This window comes from Rhineura floridana, chromosome 12, assembly GCF_030035675.1.
Source record: "Rhineura floridana isolate rRhiFlo1 chromosome 12, rRhiFlo1.hap2, whole genome shotgun sequence".
NCBI lineage: Eukaryota > Metazoa > Chordata > Lepidosauria > Squamata > Rhineuridae > Rhineura > Rhineura floridana.
Window position 1 is genome coordinate 5,653,584 of NC_084491.1, and position 16,955 is coordinate 5,670,538.

The 16,955-nt window shown below is 44.6% G+C and overlaps 1 protein-coding gene across 2 annotated transcripts in view; it reads left to right on the forward strand.

Annotated features, from left to right (window-relative positions):
• Window positions 1-16,955, forward strand: part of STARD7 (StAR related lipid transfer domain containing 7) — a 34,960-nt gene that overhangs the window by 6,771 nt on the left and 11,234 nt on the right. For both annotated transcript variants that reach the window (XM_061592961.1, XM_061592962.1), the window contains 6 exons: window positions 9,560-9,762; window positions 10,793-10,842; window positions 12,137-12,247; window positions 12,344-12,426; window positions 12,800-12,899; window positions 14,425-14,509. In XM_061592961.1, coding sequence (XP_061448945.1) covers window positions 9,560-9,762; window positions 10,793-10,842; window positions 12,137-12,247; window positions 12,344-12,426; window positions 12,800-12,899; window positions 14,425-14,509 — 632 coding nt within the window. The remainder of the gene's footprint in view (window positions 1-9,559; window positions 9,763-10,792; window positions 10,843-12,136; window positions 12,248-12,343; window positions 12,427-12,799; window positions 12,900-14,424; window positions 14,510-16,955) is intronic.

Genomic DNA, 16,955 nt, shown 5'->3' on the forward strand with positions numbered 1-16,955 from the left:
CAACACAGACCTAGATGGACCACTACTTGGCATAAGGCAGTTTTGTGTGCATGTTGCATGGGCACATTTGAGGGGAAGGGTGGTAGCTCAATGCTAGAGCATCTGTCTTGGGCGCAGAAGGTCCCTAGTCCAATCCCCAGTGGCATCTCAAGGCAGAGCCGGGACTGAGACTTGTGCCTGAAGCCCTGGAGAACTGCTGCCTGTCAGTGCAGACAGTACTGAGCTAGATGGACAAATGGGTCTGACTCAGCATAAAGCAGCTTCCTATGTCCCTCTCTCAGATTTGCACCCTCCTTGCCATCTGCTGCAGTAGTCCTGTGAGAAGCCCCCCTCCCCCTGGCTTGTAAACACTGTAAGTGTGTGTGTGTGCATGTGAGTGTGCGTGCAAGCACACACACATGAGAAAATGCATCCCCCAAGCACTAGCAATCACCCCCCAGCACCCCACTCCCCTTGCCCCCCCACTTGCAATTCCCCCAGTGCCTCCAAGCGTTGGCACATGCCAGCCACCATGGGCCAGCTAACACTCCTTCCCTGTTTCTGTGCCCTGTTGCTGCTCTCACTGCTGCCCCCTTGAAAACTTCTTCCCGGAAGGATTGCTCCGCCTGTGGCTGCCTCTGAGATGAGCTCTGTCTCAGAGGAAGCTTTTTTCAGTTTAAAATCAGTCAAAAGGGAACTTTGACTGGTATAAATGTTCTCCCAGGCAAGGGTGAACCGAAGATTATCCACAGAAACTTCGTTAGGCTGTCGGTGGCTGGAATCGATCAGGAATTCCCTGGGAAAGGAAGGCATACCTAGCAGCCGAGGACGGAGTTAGGACTTCCAGCAAGCTGGGCTGAAAAAAGCGAGACGTTTTTTCTTTTAAACGATCCACAACGGGCGAGCTTTCTTCTGTCTAATCTTATCATTTGGCTTAAATTGCTACAGTAAAAGAGATTTGTTTAAGAATCAGAAATCAAGATACCTGGGTGAATTACACTTCTCTCTTTTATACAAGGAATTAAGGAGGAGGAAAGAAAATTTAAAAAGCTTATCTTTTTTTTTATGGCAAAAAGCTGGCCTGAATTTGGAAACTATAAAGATTAAAACAGATGAGGGACAACTTACCCGAAGAGAAAATCTGATCTAGATGATTATTTGATTGATATATGTCTGGGACTACTTTTTCTTGGACTACTTTCTTTAGACGAATCTGCTGTTTGTGTATGTTACTAATTGTTCGGCGTTGTGAACCAAATTTGTTTTGCATTCTTGGACGTGCGGGAGATAAGAACTGTGCTGGCCAGATGATGTCAACAGGCCTGGAATATTAACCCCTTTATTGCTGGAAAAAGAAGCAAATTACTCTTTGCTTGGGAATTGTGGCTATATTGGAAATTTGAAGGGTTTTTTCTTCGGCTTTAAGAATGACAATCAAAGAAGTGGCAGAGACCCTGGATGTATCCCTGGAAGGGTTTTCCCCTCTGGATATGTTTTAGAAGATAATGGATGAGATTAAGATAACGAAACAAGAACTAGGACAGAGTAGACAAGAGATGGCAACTGAATTTGGTAAAGTGAAACAGGAGTTGAAAGAAATAAAGGATTATATGAGAAAAGGAGCAGATGGACAAGCAATAGAAGATGAAAAAGAAATTAAAGGGAAGGAGCAAATTCTGGAGATTGGATCAGATATATCAAATGTGGAATTGGAAAAAGATTTTGACTTTATGGCAAAAATTAAAGGGAGGATGCAAGTCCTGGAGATTGGAACAGATATATCAAGTGTGGAACTGGAAAAATATTTGGAGTTTGTGGATCCTGGAGATAAAGATTACTGTTTGGAATTCGGCGTTGTCCCTGGAGAAATTGATGAAGATATCAGAGATAGTTATCAATGCTTCGATGGAATTTCTGGACTGGAATGATTTGATGGAACTTGAAAAAGAGAAAATTTATAGAATTAATTCCAGATATGTGACAATGGAAAAACTCTCAAGAGATGTGCTAGTGCATTTCGTAAAAAAGAGGAACAGAGATATGACTTTACAACAATATTTCAGCAACACATTCAGAATTGATGGCAAGGAAATATTTGTGATGAAGGAAATTCCCATCAGACTCTTACTATATGACTATGACTATGACAGCAAGATTATTATGGGTGCAGAGATGGAAGTTGGAAGATGGAATTAACACTGATAATGGAAAAATGGCTGTTGAAATTACTGGACCTAGCAGACTTGATGAGATGGATTAATTGACATGTTTATTTGGAGAAAAATCGATGGATATATTTCTCAAGGAGTGGAAACCTCTCTTTGACTTTTTGCGGAAAGAATAAAGTGATGTTAATGAGATTTGATGATTAATTAAGATAACTACTGGAGGAAAGTGATTTTGTAATATATTAAGAGACAGGTTTGTTATATATCATAGACCTATAACTGATCTGCGACAAATCGGAAGTCAACATTTTATTTTATTGTTTAATCTGTTTCTTCTTTGTTTTGTTTTGTTTTGTGCTTGAAAATTTGAATAAAATTAATGGGAAAAAAAGAAAAGAAAATTTCTGCCCCTGCCCAGCTCATTGCAGTGTACCTCCCCACCTGCAAGCTGCCCAGGATTTCACCACTGCTTACCCCCCTCCTGGCTGCTCTCTTGCCTCCTGGCTGCTTGCCCCTCCCCCTACAGCCACTAGCCGGCTTGCTCCACACTTGCCCACTCACCCTTGCTTGCTTGCCCACCTCACAGCCACCCACTCACCTCAGTTGCCCTACACCTGGCTACCCTGCCCACTCAGTTGCCTCCCCATCAGCCATCCTTGCTTCCGTCATGCCCTCACCTCACTTGCCACCCCACTGCTGCACACCTCCCATGGCTTTCTGTGACAGCTTAGAACAATATTAGAGAGAGGGGGAGGGGGAGGGGGAGGGAGGGGGAGGGAGAGGGTGAGGGGGGGAGGGGGAGGGGGAGGGGGGAGGGAGAGGGGGGGAGGGAGAGAGAGAGGGAGGGAGAGGGAGAGAGTGAGTGAGTGTGTGTGTGTGTGTGTGTGAGAGAGGTGCCTTGTGTGTGTAGTGTGGAAGGTGGGGTATACATTTAGTAAGAAAAAGAAGGTTGTCTTAAAGGGGCAAAGTGGCTTATAGGCCTGAGGCATTGATCATGGGGGGAACGGCGGAGTTTTCCAGAATATGACTTTGGGGCACTGAGAGAGAAAGGAAAGGAGTGTCAGCAGAAGATTTTGAAATGTAGATATGGTAACCTGCTTGCATAGAAAGAATTGTTACTTGCCCATAGGTGCAAGGCTTCATAATGTTCCCCACAAAATTGAGGTGTATTCCTTTGATTGGGTACTGGGGATTAGAATTGCTTCCTTACATGCAGTCATGAGTATGGAGTTGAGTGTGTGCGTGTGTATGCTTTGGGAGTTAAAGACTGGAGTCTGGTTTGGAGCCTCACCTCCGAGGCAGCATTTCAGCAGCAGCAGCAACAAAAAACCTTGAAGAATCCTGCCTGGATGATGTGATTAATGGCCTGTGAAATCAACAGCACTTATGAATAAGTGGCGGATGATGCACTGGGTACCCGATAGGTCAGCATTATCCCTTGGGGATGGTGAGATGGTAATCCTTCAAGCATCTTCATCTTCCCAATAATGGGAATAAAATGGGACTCCAAGTTCCTCACCTTAGATCCCCAACTTGGATTGGTTCTCCTGTGTGGCCTGCAGGGATCAATAAAACAGCTGTTTGTTTCCTGTTGAATCCATCTTTGTAACTGGAACTCTTCTGTGTGTTGGCTTCCCAGGTTCCCTCTTGACCTGCCTGTGGATTCCTAATAGTGTAGACTATATGCCACATGGTAACTTATAAAAACATTAAAATAATCATGTCCACCAATAATTATGTTCCACTAAGTTAATAATCGCTGAGGGGCATATTGCTCTTTAATTTGTCTAATTCTCTTGGAAAGCCATCTAAGCTACCAAGCAGAACCTGAAATATCCTTGAAGGTTCAAGCTTGGGAATGGCCTGCTTCCCAGACTCTCCTTCTCTTGGACTTCTAAGATCCTGCAAGGGCTTGCATCAGACAGCTCCTTTCTTTTTCTGTGATGGCAGATTGCCTCCTCCTTTGTCAGGAGCACCCTCTTACCAATTCCCCTGAGGAATGTGGCTCAGAGAACAAAGGCATGAAGGAAGTCAGCCTTGGTATATGTGTGGTATTCCATTGTGCACACACACAAACCCAGTTTTAGAACTTCTCTGCTGCATAAGTATAAATCAGATCAGTTTTGCAAGCATGTTTGTGCTGGCTTCCAGGAATTTTAATTTTAAGTTAGGAAATTTCAGTGAATTTTAAACTTAATTGGGTTCTGTTTTGCCAGAGTGCATGGTCTATCTTTGTTTTGTTACTCAGCCTCCAGCCATCAAGATGGGCTGTAATCAGCTAAAAGACTTGATGTGGAAGATCAATGACCAGTATCTTGGGAACTCCATGCTGAACACTGTGGAACTTGTGAAGAGACAGAATACTCAGACTGAACGCTAACTTGTGTTTTATATCTTACTAATTTTTACATACCTTTGTTGTAATTCTAGGGATTTTTCTTGTGTTATTTCTTATTTGTAGCCTTGTCTTTTGCAAAATTTGTAAAAATTAAAGATGAGCTGTAGTCTTCCAAACCTGGGCCTCCAAGGGGGTATGGTAAAAATGTTGTGCTATTTCTGAGGCTGACTTGAATGGAGCTCACTGTGAGAGCGTTTGAACTCCAGGAAAGGCAAGTTTTAATGTTTCTAAGTATCCTCAGCTTTTATAGAGAAGATCTTGTTCTAGACCCAATCTCTGAAGGGATCTTCTGAGTAACATTTTCAAATATTAGCATATTGCTGACCTTAGGTCTATGCATGTTTAATTCTTCCACAAACATTTCATGCTCTGGGTATTCCTGCTCAAGTTGCAGTTTCTGAAGAGGCTGCCTGAAATCAGCTGGATCCCAGCGCTTGTTTCTGCCTTTAAGGACAGGTTGGTGTTTTTCTTGGGCAAGAACAAGCAACATTACTCTTCCTGCATTTCTCCAGCAGCTACTAAAATTGTGTAACTTTTAGTCTGTTCCTTTGCAGTTGTCATCTACTTGTTTTTGGGAGGCTGCAGTATGATAAAACATTATGGAATTAATTCCTAAGATCAGCATCTGAGGCTTTTTTTGTGGGCCCACTACCAAGAAATATTAGATAGGCATGCAGTAGAGACAGGGCTTTTTCACTAGTGTCTGTGGAATTCCTTTTCTGAACAGCTATGTATGGCCCTCTACAGTAATGACTTTTAAATGGGCCTTGAAGATTTCTTAAAATTCAAAACTGCTTCTAATTGAAGATTATTGCTATTTAACTGCTGCAGGTTTTAAAATTTTTCTGGTTTTCTTGTCTGCGTTTTTATGTGTGTGTTCTGTCATCTGCTATTGTGATCAGGGCTGTGGAGTCGGTACCCCAAACCTTCGACTCTGACTCTTCTATTTTTCGACTGTCCGACTCCGACTCCACCCAAAATTGCTTCCGACTCCACAGCCCTGGAAAAGGCTGTAAATGTCTTTTTAAATTGGAAGCTCTCATAGGAGCATTTTTATCGCTGCCTGAATATGCACTGATCTTGGCATCACAGCATTTGTCTTCATCTGGGTCCTGTGTCATACACTGACACACAAAATGTTTTCCATCTTGAGTTATGGTGAAATGCTCAACTACAGCTGACTTCATGGGAAGCTTCTTTGACATTTTGAATTTATATTTTAAAAAATTTGTCAGTCAAAATTTAGTTGGAGTTGGTACATTTCTACCGACTCTGACTCCACCCAAAATTGCTTCCAACTCCACGACTCAGACTCAGACTCCACAGCCCTGATTGTGATAATTTTTTTTTTCGATTTTATTATTGTATGATTTCTAATTTGTTCTAGATTGTGTTGGAAGAGACTATGGAATTTGGTCCCGCAAGAGGCAGTGATGGCCACCAGCTTGGATGGCTTTAAAAGAGGCTTAGACAAATTAATGGAGGATAAGGCTAGCAGTGGCTACTAGCCATGATGCAATCTGCTTCCAAATACCAGTTGCTGGAAACTGCAGGAAGGCAGAGTGCTGTTGCACTCGGGTCCTCCTTGGGGGTTTCCCATGGACGTCTGGGTGGCCACTGAGAGAACAGGATGCTGGAGTGGGTGGGCCACTGGCCTGATCCAGCAAGCTCTTATATTCTTATGTGTTTTTACGTATTGGGAACTGCCTTAAAAGGAACAACCCTGAAAGGCAGTCTAGAAATACCAAAATAAGACATCATTATGCTCTTGCCCAGTCTAACAGGAACATAGGAAGCTGCCTTAGACTGAGTCAAGACGGCAGTAGTATACAGACTGCCAGTGGGGTTGCAGGATTTCAGGCATGGGTGTCCCCAGCCCTGCCAGGAGATGCTGGAGATTGAACCTGAGACCTTCTGTATGCAATGCATGTGCTGTACCACAGAGCTACACCCTTTCCCTTCAGTGGAGTTTGCACAGGAGAAGTTCTCAGTGGGCTGTACCTGTTGTCTTAAAGCTGCTGTTGAAACATGACTGGATACACTGATCAATTTGCTTGTTGCATTTGTTAAACCCAGGAGAAGACTTCATGTCTGGTTTTTCGTTCCAGCCTATGCATCACCACCTATTCACACAACTTGCTTCCTTCTGAACCAATAGCCTGCTTTGCATGACACTGTAAACCCAGTTAAACTAAACCAGGCTTTGAAGGTGAGCAAACAGCATGCTACTGAAATCGCTCCTCCCTGCTCCTGCTGCCAGGAGCTAAGTCATGATCTGGCTTAATGTTACATTCAGACCTGGGCTCATGGCTTGCTTCTCTCCAAACAAACCAGAAGCTGTAACTAAGGTTTGTTCTTGGCTTACCACCCATCTGCCAAGGACCCTCGAGTAACAAGGCCTGGAGAGGGGAACAGCTCCAGAGCATGCAGAAGGTGGCTGGTCCTCAGCTATCGATCTTAGGCTTGATTACTGCTGAGACGCCAAGTGGCTCTCAGGAGGTCACACTCTGAACCTCAGTCCCCCTCTGTAATATGGTAATGAACAGGACTGATTTGATTGTAAGGGATGAACCTATTTTAAAGCATGTTGTATGCTAAAAGTGCAACAGAAACTATCAAGAAGAAGGTGTTTATTAATTAGATTTGTACAGGCATACCCTGCTTTAACATTCGCAATGGGACCGGAGAGTATACTTTAAGTGAAAATCTACTTTAAGTGAAGCAATTGTCTTCACTTGTACTGCATGCAATCACCACTAGATGGCAGCGGCGTCATGCCAATAAAATGTACATTATTGCGAAGCGCGCGAATGTTAAGTGGGGTATGGGGACGTATGGAGCATGTACGTTATAGCGAGGCAATGTTAAGTGAAGCAACGTTAAGCGGGGTATGCCTGTAAGCTGCTCTTTAACAAAAGTTACTAGCAATTTTTTTAACTGCATGCTGCCTTGGGGGAACTTGCTCTGAAAGGCAGCTTAGAAACAGGAGTCCCCGCTTTCCCTTTATTGGTTCAGCTGGGGAGTGGCAGGAAAACTAGCAGAGGGGATGGGGGGCTGCATAAGGGGGAGCCCCCTGATTTTGGTGTTTTGTAGTGGCTAACCATGGCCAGTCCCAGCAATGAGAATTCAGAACAGAAAGAAAGGGAGGAGGGTGCTTGCACAGGGGGCTGTTTTGCATGAAATTCTGTGTTTTGATGAGAATGCCAGAGTGAGTTGTGCCCAGTTCCAGGGCAAATTCTGAGAGGCAACTGTCTGTCTGTTTTTAAAGGAGTGTCTGTAGAATTCTGTAATGAAATGCAACCCTTGTGATGGCTGGCCAGTGGCGTAAATTTCCAAGATGGCACTGAGCAGTTGTGCTGCTCTGTTATGGTGACAGGAGGGCATATCTCTGCATTTTCTCCTTGAGGCTTAAGGAGTCCTTATTCATTTGAGGGTAGCGGATGACGCTCCTGCAAGTGGGATAGTGCAGAAGAGACATCCACAAAGCCTGCGGGCAGCCTTTTGGATACGGGTAAGCCTGTGTTGTGTAAAATCACCAGATTCCCCTCTATTTTGGCAGGGATCCTTAATGAGTAGCTACCTAAGAAGTGTGAATTCCTGTGAGGCAAATTGTAGCAGCAGTGAGAAGCTGCCTCTGAGGGCTTTGTGTAGACTAATAATAGCACGGCTGGTAGCTGCGTGTTCCACATTACCTCAGTAGTTATGCTCTTAGGAGGGTTGGGCTGCCACCTGTGACTAGTTCCTGATGGATTATTCTCTGCACATGGGGAATATCTAGAGGAGGAGGGAGGGAGGGAGCTGTATTTACCTCTATATGTCTCCCCACAAATGTGTTTGCATGCAATCAGTGGGTCTGATTTCAAATCCTTTAAATGAACAGTGGCCTCATTCAGACATAATGATAAACAGTGGCTTATTGTGAATGGGAACAAGCTGCAGTGAGGCTTCCATGCTCTCACCTTCTGTTGTGGCTGAGAGAAGGAAGTTCTAAAGGTTTTGCCTCCATTTTTAGATTAATTACAGTTAAGTGTTTGTATCTAAACCCACACACTATGTGGTTATTATCTATGGCTAGTTGAAGCAAGTAAACTTCAAACTATTGTTTATGAAGTTTCAGCCAACCATAGTTAAAATTAACCACAGTTGAGGGTTCTGGTGTAACACTAAACTGTGCTTAATTGAAATTGGAAGTTAAAGCTTCTCATCGTCACTTTTTGGTTGCATCAGATAGAGGAGGTAGAGTACATGAGCTCAAGGTTCCAGCATGTAATGAAAAACATTGTTTATCATATTTGAGCTGTGCTAGTATCTCTGCTGTTCTGTGCCAGAAAGGTGTAGCAGAAGACCATCTGTGAAATTTGTGCACAGTAGCCTTGCAAAGAAGTCTGCAAAAGACAATCAACACTGAGCGCTTCCGTATGGCAGGTTATTGAGGATTCCAATGCTGCTCAAGCAGTATCAACACAACGTTGTCGTGAAAAGGCCACCCCCTATTTTCCCATTTAATGCAGATTTACCTTTTCCATGGAAAATCTGATTTAAAAAAGGTAAATGCAGATTAAATTGAGGGGGAGGGAATGTGGTGGCATTTTGAGGATGACATTATGTGGAAGCTGCAAAAAACCCCAGCAACTTACATGCATGAGCAGCAGTGAGTCCACAGTGAACTGCCCACTTCTGCCAGCATCCCTGTTTGCAGATGTTCATGTAAGTCACTTGGGACACATTGGCAGTGGTTGTGGGGAAATAGTGCTCTTTGTTCACCAAAACAATGCTTTACCTGGAGGCATTTTTTGCTCAGGACGGATCTGGCTGCTTACACCCCTGGTGTACAGCTTTGAGAAGAATGCTCTTGTTTTCATGGCATTCCATGCCTTGGCCTTCGCCGTTCCAGTTTTAAACCAAAGAGTTGGAGTGATGAGGGTCTTCCAGCAAAGGAGGCCTGATAAGTTTAAATTGGACGGAGCGAGCCCTGATTATTATCGGTGTTCTCCTTTCTCCGTCCTCTCCCAAGGTCTGCAGAAGAGATGAAACACATGGAAGAAGTCAACAAGCTGTTCCGGGGCAACAAAGGGAAGAGCCAGTCCCAGGAGCCCAAACCCCACAAGGAGACAGCTTCTGATTCCGAGGAGCAGAGCTGGGAAATGGTGATGGACAAGAAGCACTTCAAGCTGTGGAGGCGCCCAATTGCAGGGACTCATCTGTACCAATACCGAGGTAGTCTCCACTTCAGCATCCTCTTGATCCATCTGAGTCTTGGATAGCCTATTTGGAAGTCCATTTGTGTGGCAAGACCCTTACCTGCTTTGTTTTTATTAACGTTTATATTCCTCCCTTAAAAAATAAACTTAAGTGGCTTGCAGACTAAAAACAAAGCAGATAAAAACAGTCATTTTAATCTGGGCCCAGTGTGCTTCAATCTTTTTTAAGCAACGGCTCAGATGGTGGAGGGAATCCTTACCAAATTTGCAGTTGGGACAAAACTGGGAGGGAGATCACGATCTTCAGAAAGGGACCTTGATAAGATGGGAAACCGGGCTGAAACAAATGAAATGAAACTCAGCAGAGACAAATGCAATGTCCTCTGCATTTAGAGGTGGGGGAAGACATGACAGGTATAGGCTGGAAGGAACACCTGGATTGGCAATTGGGGCAAATGAAAAGGTTCCCGTGATTGGTTGAGCATGAGCCAGCAATGTCGTGCCACTGCGGAAATGTCCGCTTGGCTTGCTGATGAAGCCACCAGTTCCTCGAGCCCTCTGCTTCCCAGAGGACTCCAGGGAGAGATGGAGTCTGGCCTCACTTGTGCTGCAGCGTGGATAAGGAAAGAAATCTCAGGAGGAACACCTGCATTTTCTTTTCTTACCCTATAGGCTGCTAAAGACTGTTGGAGGCTGCTGGGAGCCATTCCCACCAGAAGGCAAACAAGTGAGAGGAAATGTGGACCCCTCCCTGTATGGGAAAACACCATTCCATGAATGTGAGCATAGAGGAGGCGTGGCAGGTTTCCATGTTTGCTGGCAGCGGGGGAGTTAAAGTCTCCGTGTTAATCTGCTTGCTCTACATCAAGTCAGTCTCCAGTTCCGCTCCCCCCCGTTGCTACTTTTATGTGCCAGTTCTGATGTGTGTTTACATAGTGCCCACAATCCAGTGTCACTTTTCCAAATCATGTCTACCTGCAGACTGTCTGAAACCCTTCCTTGTTTACCAGTTGCCATGATATTTATATCTTGTTGTTCTATTGCAGTCTTTGGGACATACACAGATGTGACTCCTAGGCAGTTTTTCAATGTGCAGGTGAGTGTTCCATCCCTCTTCCCTGTCCCTCACTGACAGTAGGATGTCCCTAACACACCTTCACCAACCTGGTGCCCTCCAGATGTTTAGAATACAACTCCCAATTCATTGCGTGCTGGCTGGGTCTGATGGGGATTGTGGACCAAGACCCCCAGAGGGCACCAGATTGGCAAAGGCTGCCATAACAAATCTTCAACTCATCTGGCGTTCTGAACATCCTTGTTTTTGCTGCTGTTCCTGTTTTTGAAGATGCCTGGTTGCGAGGGGAGTGTTGAGGGCACCACAGTGTTGTGATCTCAGTCCAGGTGCTTTTCCTGCTCAAGCCTGACGGCAGCAGCCATCAGCAGCCAACAGCAGTCCTGGCTGCAGGAGGCAGTTACATTTGGTGAGAGACTGTGCCAAGACCAAGCGCCTGATTGCTTGTACTTCTCACCCGGCTCTACCCCTTTCCAAATAGTGCCTCCCTCCCCCCAGGTTCTCTGTGCCTCCAGGCATGTCTGTCTATTCTGCCTCTTCTATGAAAGGGGCATCCTGAAAGCTTTGTGCAGGAGGCCAGCCCTTCCCCCCCCCATTGTGTTCTGAGTCTCACTTGCATTCCTTGGAGAGAGAGAGAAGCCAGACCCAAATATATTGTGGGAGGCAAGCGTCTCCACCTGATGATTTAGCAAGCTGCTTCAGTGGAGCTTTTAGGTAAAACTTTCCTGGGGGTTGGGATGGCAAGAAATTTGATTCAGTTCATATTTAAAGCCAAATTTATCAAATTCACACTTTCTGAAACAATATGAGAACCGAAACTCAGCCATCCTTCAGAATTTGCACTTACCCGAATTTTATGATGCAGTTCTCCAACCAAGCAGCATTTACGAAATGCACGTAATAGGAGAAAGTTTGCACAAAATGAATAACATACAAAAATGCAGTATATTAGGATAAATTGCTAACAAAAAATGTGTACGTTAGTCGAAACTGAATACAAAAATATATTTATTAGGAGAAATTCACATTAAAATGCTGACGAATTTTCATGAGGTTTTTTTTAGAAAAAAATTCAGATTGCTGCAGAAATGTGGAGAACTGAATTTAAGATTGGAAAAATGAGAAACTGAGAGACTGAAATTGACAGATTGTTCCATCCTTACCTGGGGGGTTGAAATGCACAGTAATCCAGAAGCTATCAAGCTGCCATCTTGCCTGTTAGTGGAGTGTCACAGCATTTATTCAATGGCATTTTAGCAAGCAGGAAACAAACCTCAAGTTCACCCCATGTGCTCTGTTCTGGGTTCTTCCCTTCTAGCTGGATACAGAATATCGGAAGAAGTGGGACTCACTGGTCATCAAACTGGAGGTGATTGAGAGAGACCAGGACACTGGATCAGAGGTTGTTCACTGGGTAACTCATTTTCCGGTGAGTGTTCCTTTCTCTGGCTTCCATATCATGCCACAGGTGTATTGAGGATGGAGGTTCCAGGTTGACAGCTGTGTCCTTTCTTCTTCCTTTCAGTACCCAATGTACTCACGGGACTATGTGTACGTGCGACGGTACAATGTGGACCAGGAGAACAATCTGATGGTGCTGGTGTCACGGTAAGGGATTCTGTGCCAAGTGCTGTATTTATTCTGCAAATTAAACTTGTATGGATCTACTTATTTTGCATAAATCTGCCCCCTTGGGTTTTCAAATGATTTGGAGAGGTTATGTGAGCCAGTGTTGGGGAAATGGAAATGGTAACTGGGTGCATAAAGTTGTGGGACTGTTTTCTGCCACACCCTTGTGTTATAAACACTTTCAGATTGGTCCTGGTGAACCTTCCGTATGTTCCCCATTGCCCTGTTAAAAATCTTTGAGCTGCAGAATAGGTTGAAGTTGGAGTTGTGAGGAATTCTTCATATAGAACCAAAGGGAAATGTTGAATTGGTTTTGTGAAAATGTGTGCCCTTTCTCCTGTTTCTTTGCCAGAGCGGTTGAGCACCCAAGTGTCCCAGAAGATCCCGAATTTGTCCGTGTCCGAACCTATGAATCCCAGATGGTTATCCGCCCTCACAAGTCATTTGATGAGGTGAGCTTCCAGCCTTAGCCAAGGAAAGTTTGTTTTGGTGCTTTTGAAAGGGTATCTGAGAGTTGAGACTGAATTGGGGAACAGCTCTTGAATTAAAATGGCTGGGTTTTTTTTTAATGGAGATGAATCAAACTTCTAACGCAACTTGTCCAATATCAGATGACTTCTGGAGAGACTCATATTAAATTTGTACAATACTACAAAAATGGTGTCGGCATAATGCCTCACAGTACAAAGTTGCACCCTGAAGGTCATGGGCCCTCCTTCCTAGAATAGTCTCTTAGGTATTCAGTCTGTTGTAGAACCACTCGCCTAGAATTCTGTGGCTGATCTGAATTCATACAGAGATGCCTTGAAGATCGATGATTAGGTCCTTATGTCTGTGGTGCAGCACTATTTAAATACTACGTGCATCATCACCGTGATACTTTTCAAGGCTATGTAGGAGAGGCTCCTATAATACCCATATTTGAGCAGGGCGGGACTGATGCCATGTTTGAATGAAGCTGCCTAGTGGTTTCATGGCTTCCAGTTTGTGTACGAACTGCAATAATTGACTTGAGCGTTTCCCAGATGCTACTCATAGCTGCTGTGGCTGCCTTGCTTTCACCATTATAGCTCAGGGGTAGCACATTGTGTCTTGAATGCAGAAGACCTTGTATTCAGTCCCCAGCATCAGGCAGAAGGTGATTGGGGTTGGGGGGAGAGATTTCTCTTTGCCTCCTGAAAGTGTCTGGCCAGCAGAATGGACTATACTGAGCTCTATGGATAAATAGGCTAATCCAGGGATGGGGAATCTCCGACCCACAGGCCTAGTTAGACCTGCCAGGTCTCTGAATTTGGCTTGCAATGCTATTTTGGGGAAATCTCTTGAGCTCTTTGACATACACAGTTCCCTTAAACTGGTCCCTATGCCATTTCCAGATGATCCAAGCTGGTTGCTTCAATCCTGTATTGTAAGGGCTGCCAATGCAGCACCCATAGGCATGCATGTACCAACAGGGTTCCCCTCCCCCCCCACCTGAAATTAGGCTTGAAATAAGCATTCCTCTGTATCCCATAGAATAGGCTCCTGCATGCATGTGTGTGGTGCTCATGACAGTTTCTCTGGTGTGCAAATATTCCAACAGGTCCCAAAAGGTTAGCAATCTCTGCCAAATTGACTACCACACCCTGGCTGCCTATTTGTTTGTGCCCATTTTTTAAAAAGTGCTGGTGCTAACCTTTTGAAGCCCCTAATAACCTGGGAACAGATCCCCCCCAAATTGCCTTTGCCCATGAGAACTTCCCTGAGCGTTAAGATTGGCTTTGGAGAGCCTCCTGTGTGGTTTTCCAGCTGTTAACTATTTCCATGCTACCTTTAGTCCTTGGTGTGGTTCTGGTTCAGTTTGTGTTTTTTATTGATCGTTTGATATGTCTTTGAATATACTTTATGTAGAAATTGAGGGAATAAAGTAGGGGGGGGCTTGTCCTTGCCAGTAGGCCTCCTGGGAAGGGGCCGGTATAACTCCCTTTTTCTTTTCAGAATGGCTTTGACTACTTGCTAACATACAGCGACAACCCGCAGACGGTGTTCCCTCGGTACTGTGTCAGCTGGATGGTCTCCAGTGGTGAGTCATGGGGTTGGGGCCCCTCAGGTTAGAAAAGAGGCTGCTGCAGACGTATGTTGGGGAATCGCAAGTGAGTTGACAACACAAGTCAGGTTTAACAAGTGGAAAAATGTAACTTCTCAGTCAGCGGAGGAGTGGAGCAGACTGGAATGGGTTAAATTTTACCCTTGTATTCCCCTTTAGTACCACTCCCTATATATTTGTATATGTGTGTGTTTGTATTGTATTCTATGTATTTTAATTTATTTTAATGTTTTTGTGATTTTATTGTTTACAATTTTATGTACATGTTTGATTTTATTTTTGTAAGCCGCCCTGAGTGCCCAATTATAGGGTAGAAGGGTGGGATAGAAATATTTTAAATAAATTAATTAATTAAATCCTCCTCCTAGAGGCAGAGTCAGCACCAGGGCTGTGGAGTTGGAGTCGGGAGCAATTTTGGGTGGAGTCAGAGTCAGCAGAAATGTTCCAATTCCGACTCCGACTCCTTCATAAATGGCAAATGTATATTAACTAGTAATAACAAATTTACTGTAGTAAAATGGTAGCACAAGGCATTTCATCACCACCACGTGAATCCAGAGCTTGGAAAAGTTACTTTTTAGAGCTACAACTCCCAATTGGGCTCGTGGGAGTTGTAGTTCAAAGAAGTAACTTTTCCAAGCTCTGAATTCACGTGGTGATGATGAAATGCCTTGTGCTACCATTTTACTATAAGCCCTTTCATGGCACAGAGTGGTAAGCAACGGTAACGTAGCCAAAGCTCTGCTCACGGCCGGAGTTCGATTCCAACGGAAGGAGGAAGTCGAATCTCCGGTAAAAGGGGTTGAGGTCCACTCAGCCTTCCATCCATCCGTGGTCGGTAAAATGAGTACCCAGCATATGCTGGGGGGTAAAGAAAGGCCGGGGAAGGAACTGGCCATCCCACCCCATATATACGGTCTGCCTAGTAAAAATCGCAAGACGTCACCCTAAGAGTCGGAAACGACACGCACTGTAAGTGCGGGGACACCTTTACCTTTACTATTTTACTACAGTAAATTTGTTATTACTAGTTAATATACATTTGCCATTCATGAAGGAGTTGGAGTCGGAGTCGGACAGTAGAAAAATAGAGGAGTCGGAGTTGAAGGTCTGGTGTACCAACTCCACAGCCCCTCGTCAGCACTATAAAAAAAAAGCTTAGTTTGTGGCCAGCCTAAAGGGGGAGGAACCTTTTCCCATTCTCCAGGTTTGGACTCTGCCTTCAGTGAGCAACAGAGTCAACCAATACCTCCTGGGTCCCCATAAGGGATTCAGGAACAGTGTAGTTATTTTATCTGCTCTTCTCAGAGAGTTTTTCCTCAGCAACTGTGCAGTTGCAGCACACAGTCTTCTGCCTCTCTCCTTCAACTTCCCACCCTAAGTGAATAGGCAGAGATGAGGGAGGAAGAGAGGAATTGTTTTTCTGAAGAGGCGTGAGAAGCACCAGGGTGCAGTGGATCTGTCTCATGCCTCCCCCTGCTGTCCTTTATTGGAATGCTCTTTGTGACGTCCTTCCCTGGTTCTCCCTGTCAGGTTCCCACCTGCTTGTGGCTACTGCCTTTCACTAGGCACCACCAGGGACACCACCAGTCAGGACCGTCCTTTATATGGTTTCTCACTCCGCTCTAGCACAGATCTCACTAGATCCCACTGCTAGGCAGCACCACCAGTCACTTCCTGTAACCAATACTGCCAGAGACCTTGCCTCAGTCTCTCTATAGCTTGTTACTTTGTGACTGTGTGCCTATGCTGTTCCCAACCCCCTTGTATCTTTATATATAAAGCATACAACTCTGGGTTGCTCTGGATACTTGACTTGTTACAATTCCTCCCTTCACTGCTGCCACCATTAGATACTGTTTCTGTTCAGCCTTGGTAATTACCTTGCCCTCCCTTCTGGTCTGTATATTCCCCCAGCCAAGGATCAGGCCTTTGGTAGACCAAATAAGTATTTATTTACTAACAACAAGAAATAACAAGATTACTTTAGGAATGTTTCACAAGCGTATGGTTTCATATATGGTCACTCTTTATGTTTCTGTTCATATATATCCTCTTTAAATATCAGCCATATACAATCCAATCTTCACTCAGAACTCTGTCAACCAACCCTCACCAAACAACCTCACTCCAACCAACTCAACAACTTCTCCCCCCCATCACTCACAAACCTCCATTTATACCTTCAGCCAGCCAGCCACTCAGCCAATCCTCATCCAGCATACTTCAGCTTCTCACCCATGTACTCCCCCTTTCTCTCTCTGTCAATTACCATACATCACCTAATAGACCCGCACTTACCATATTTACAGATGCTTAACCTACAGGAACATCACACTCTTCCACGGTACTATGGAGAGGGAAGCTTTCAGGAGCTTTGCCACTTAAGAGCCTGGGAGGAGCAGGGATTGGTCCCTCGCTA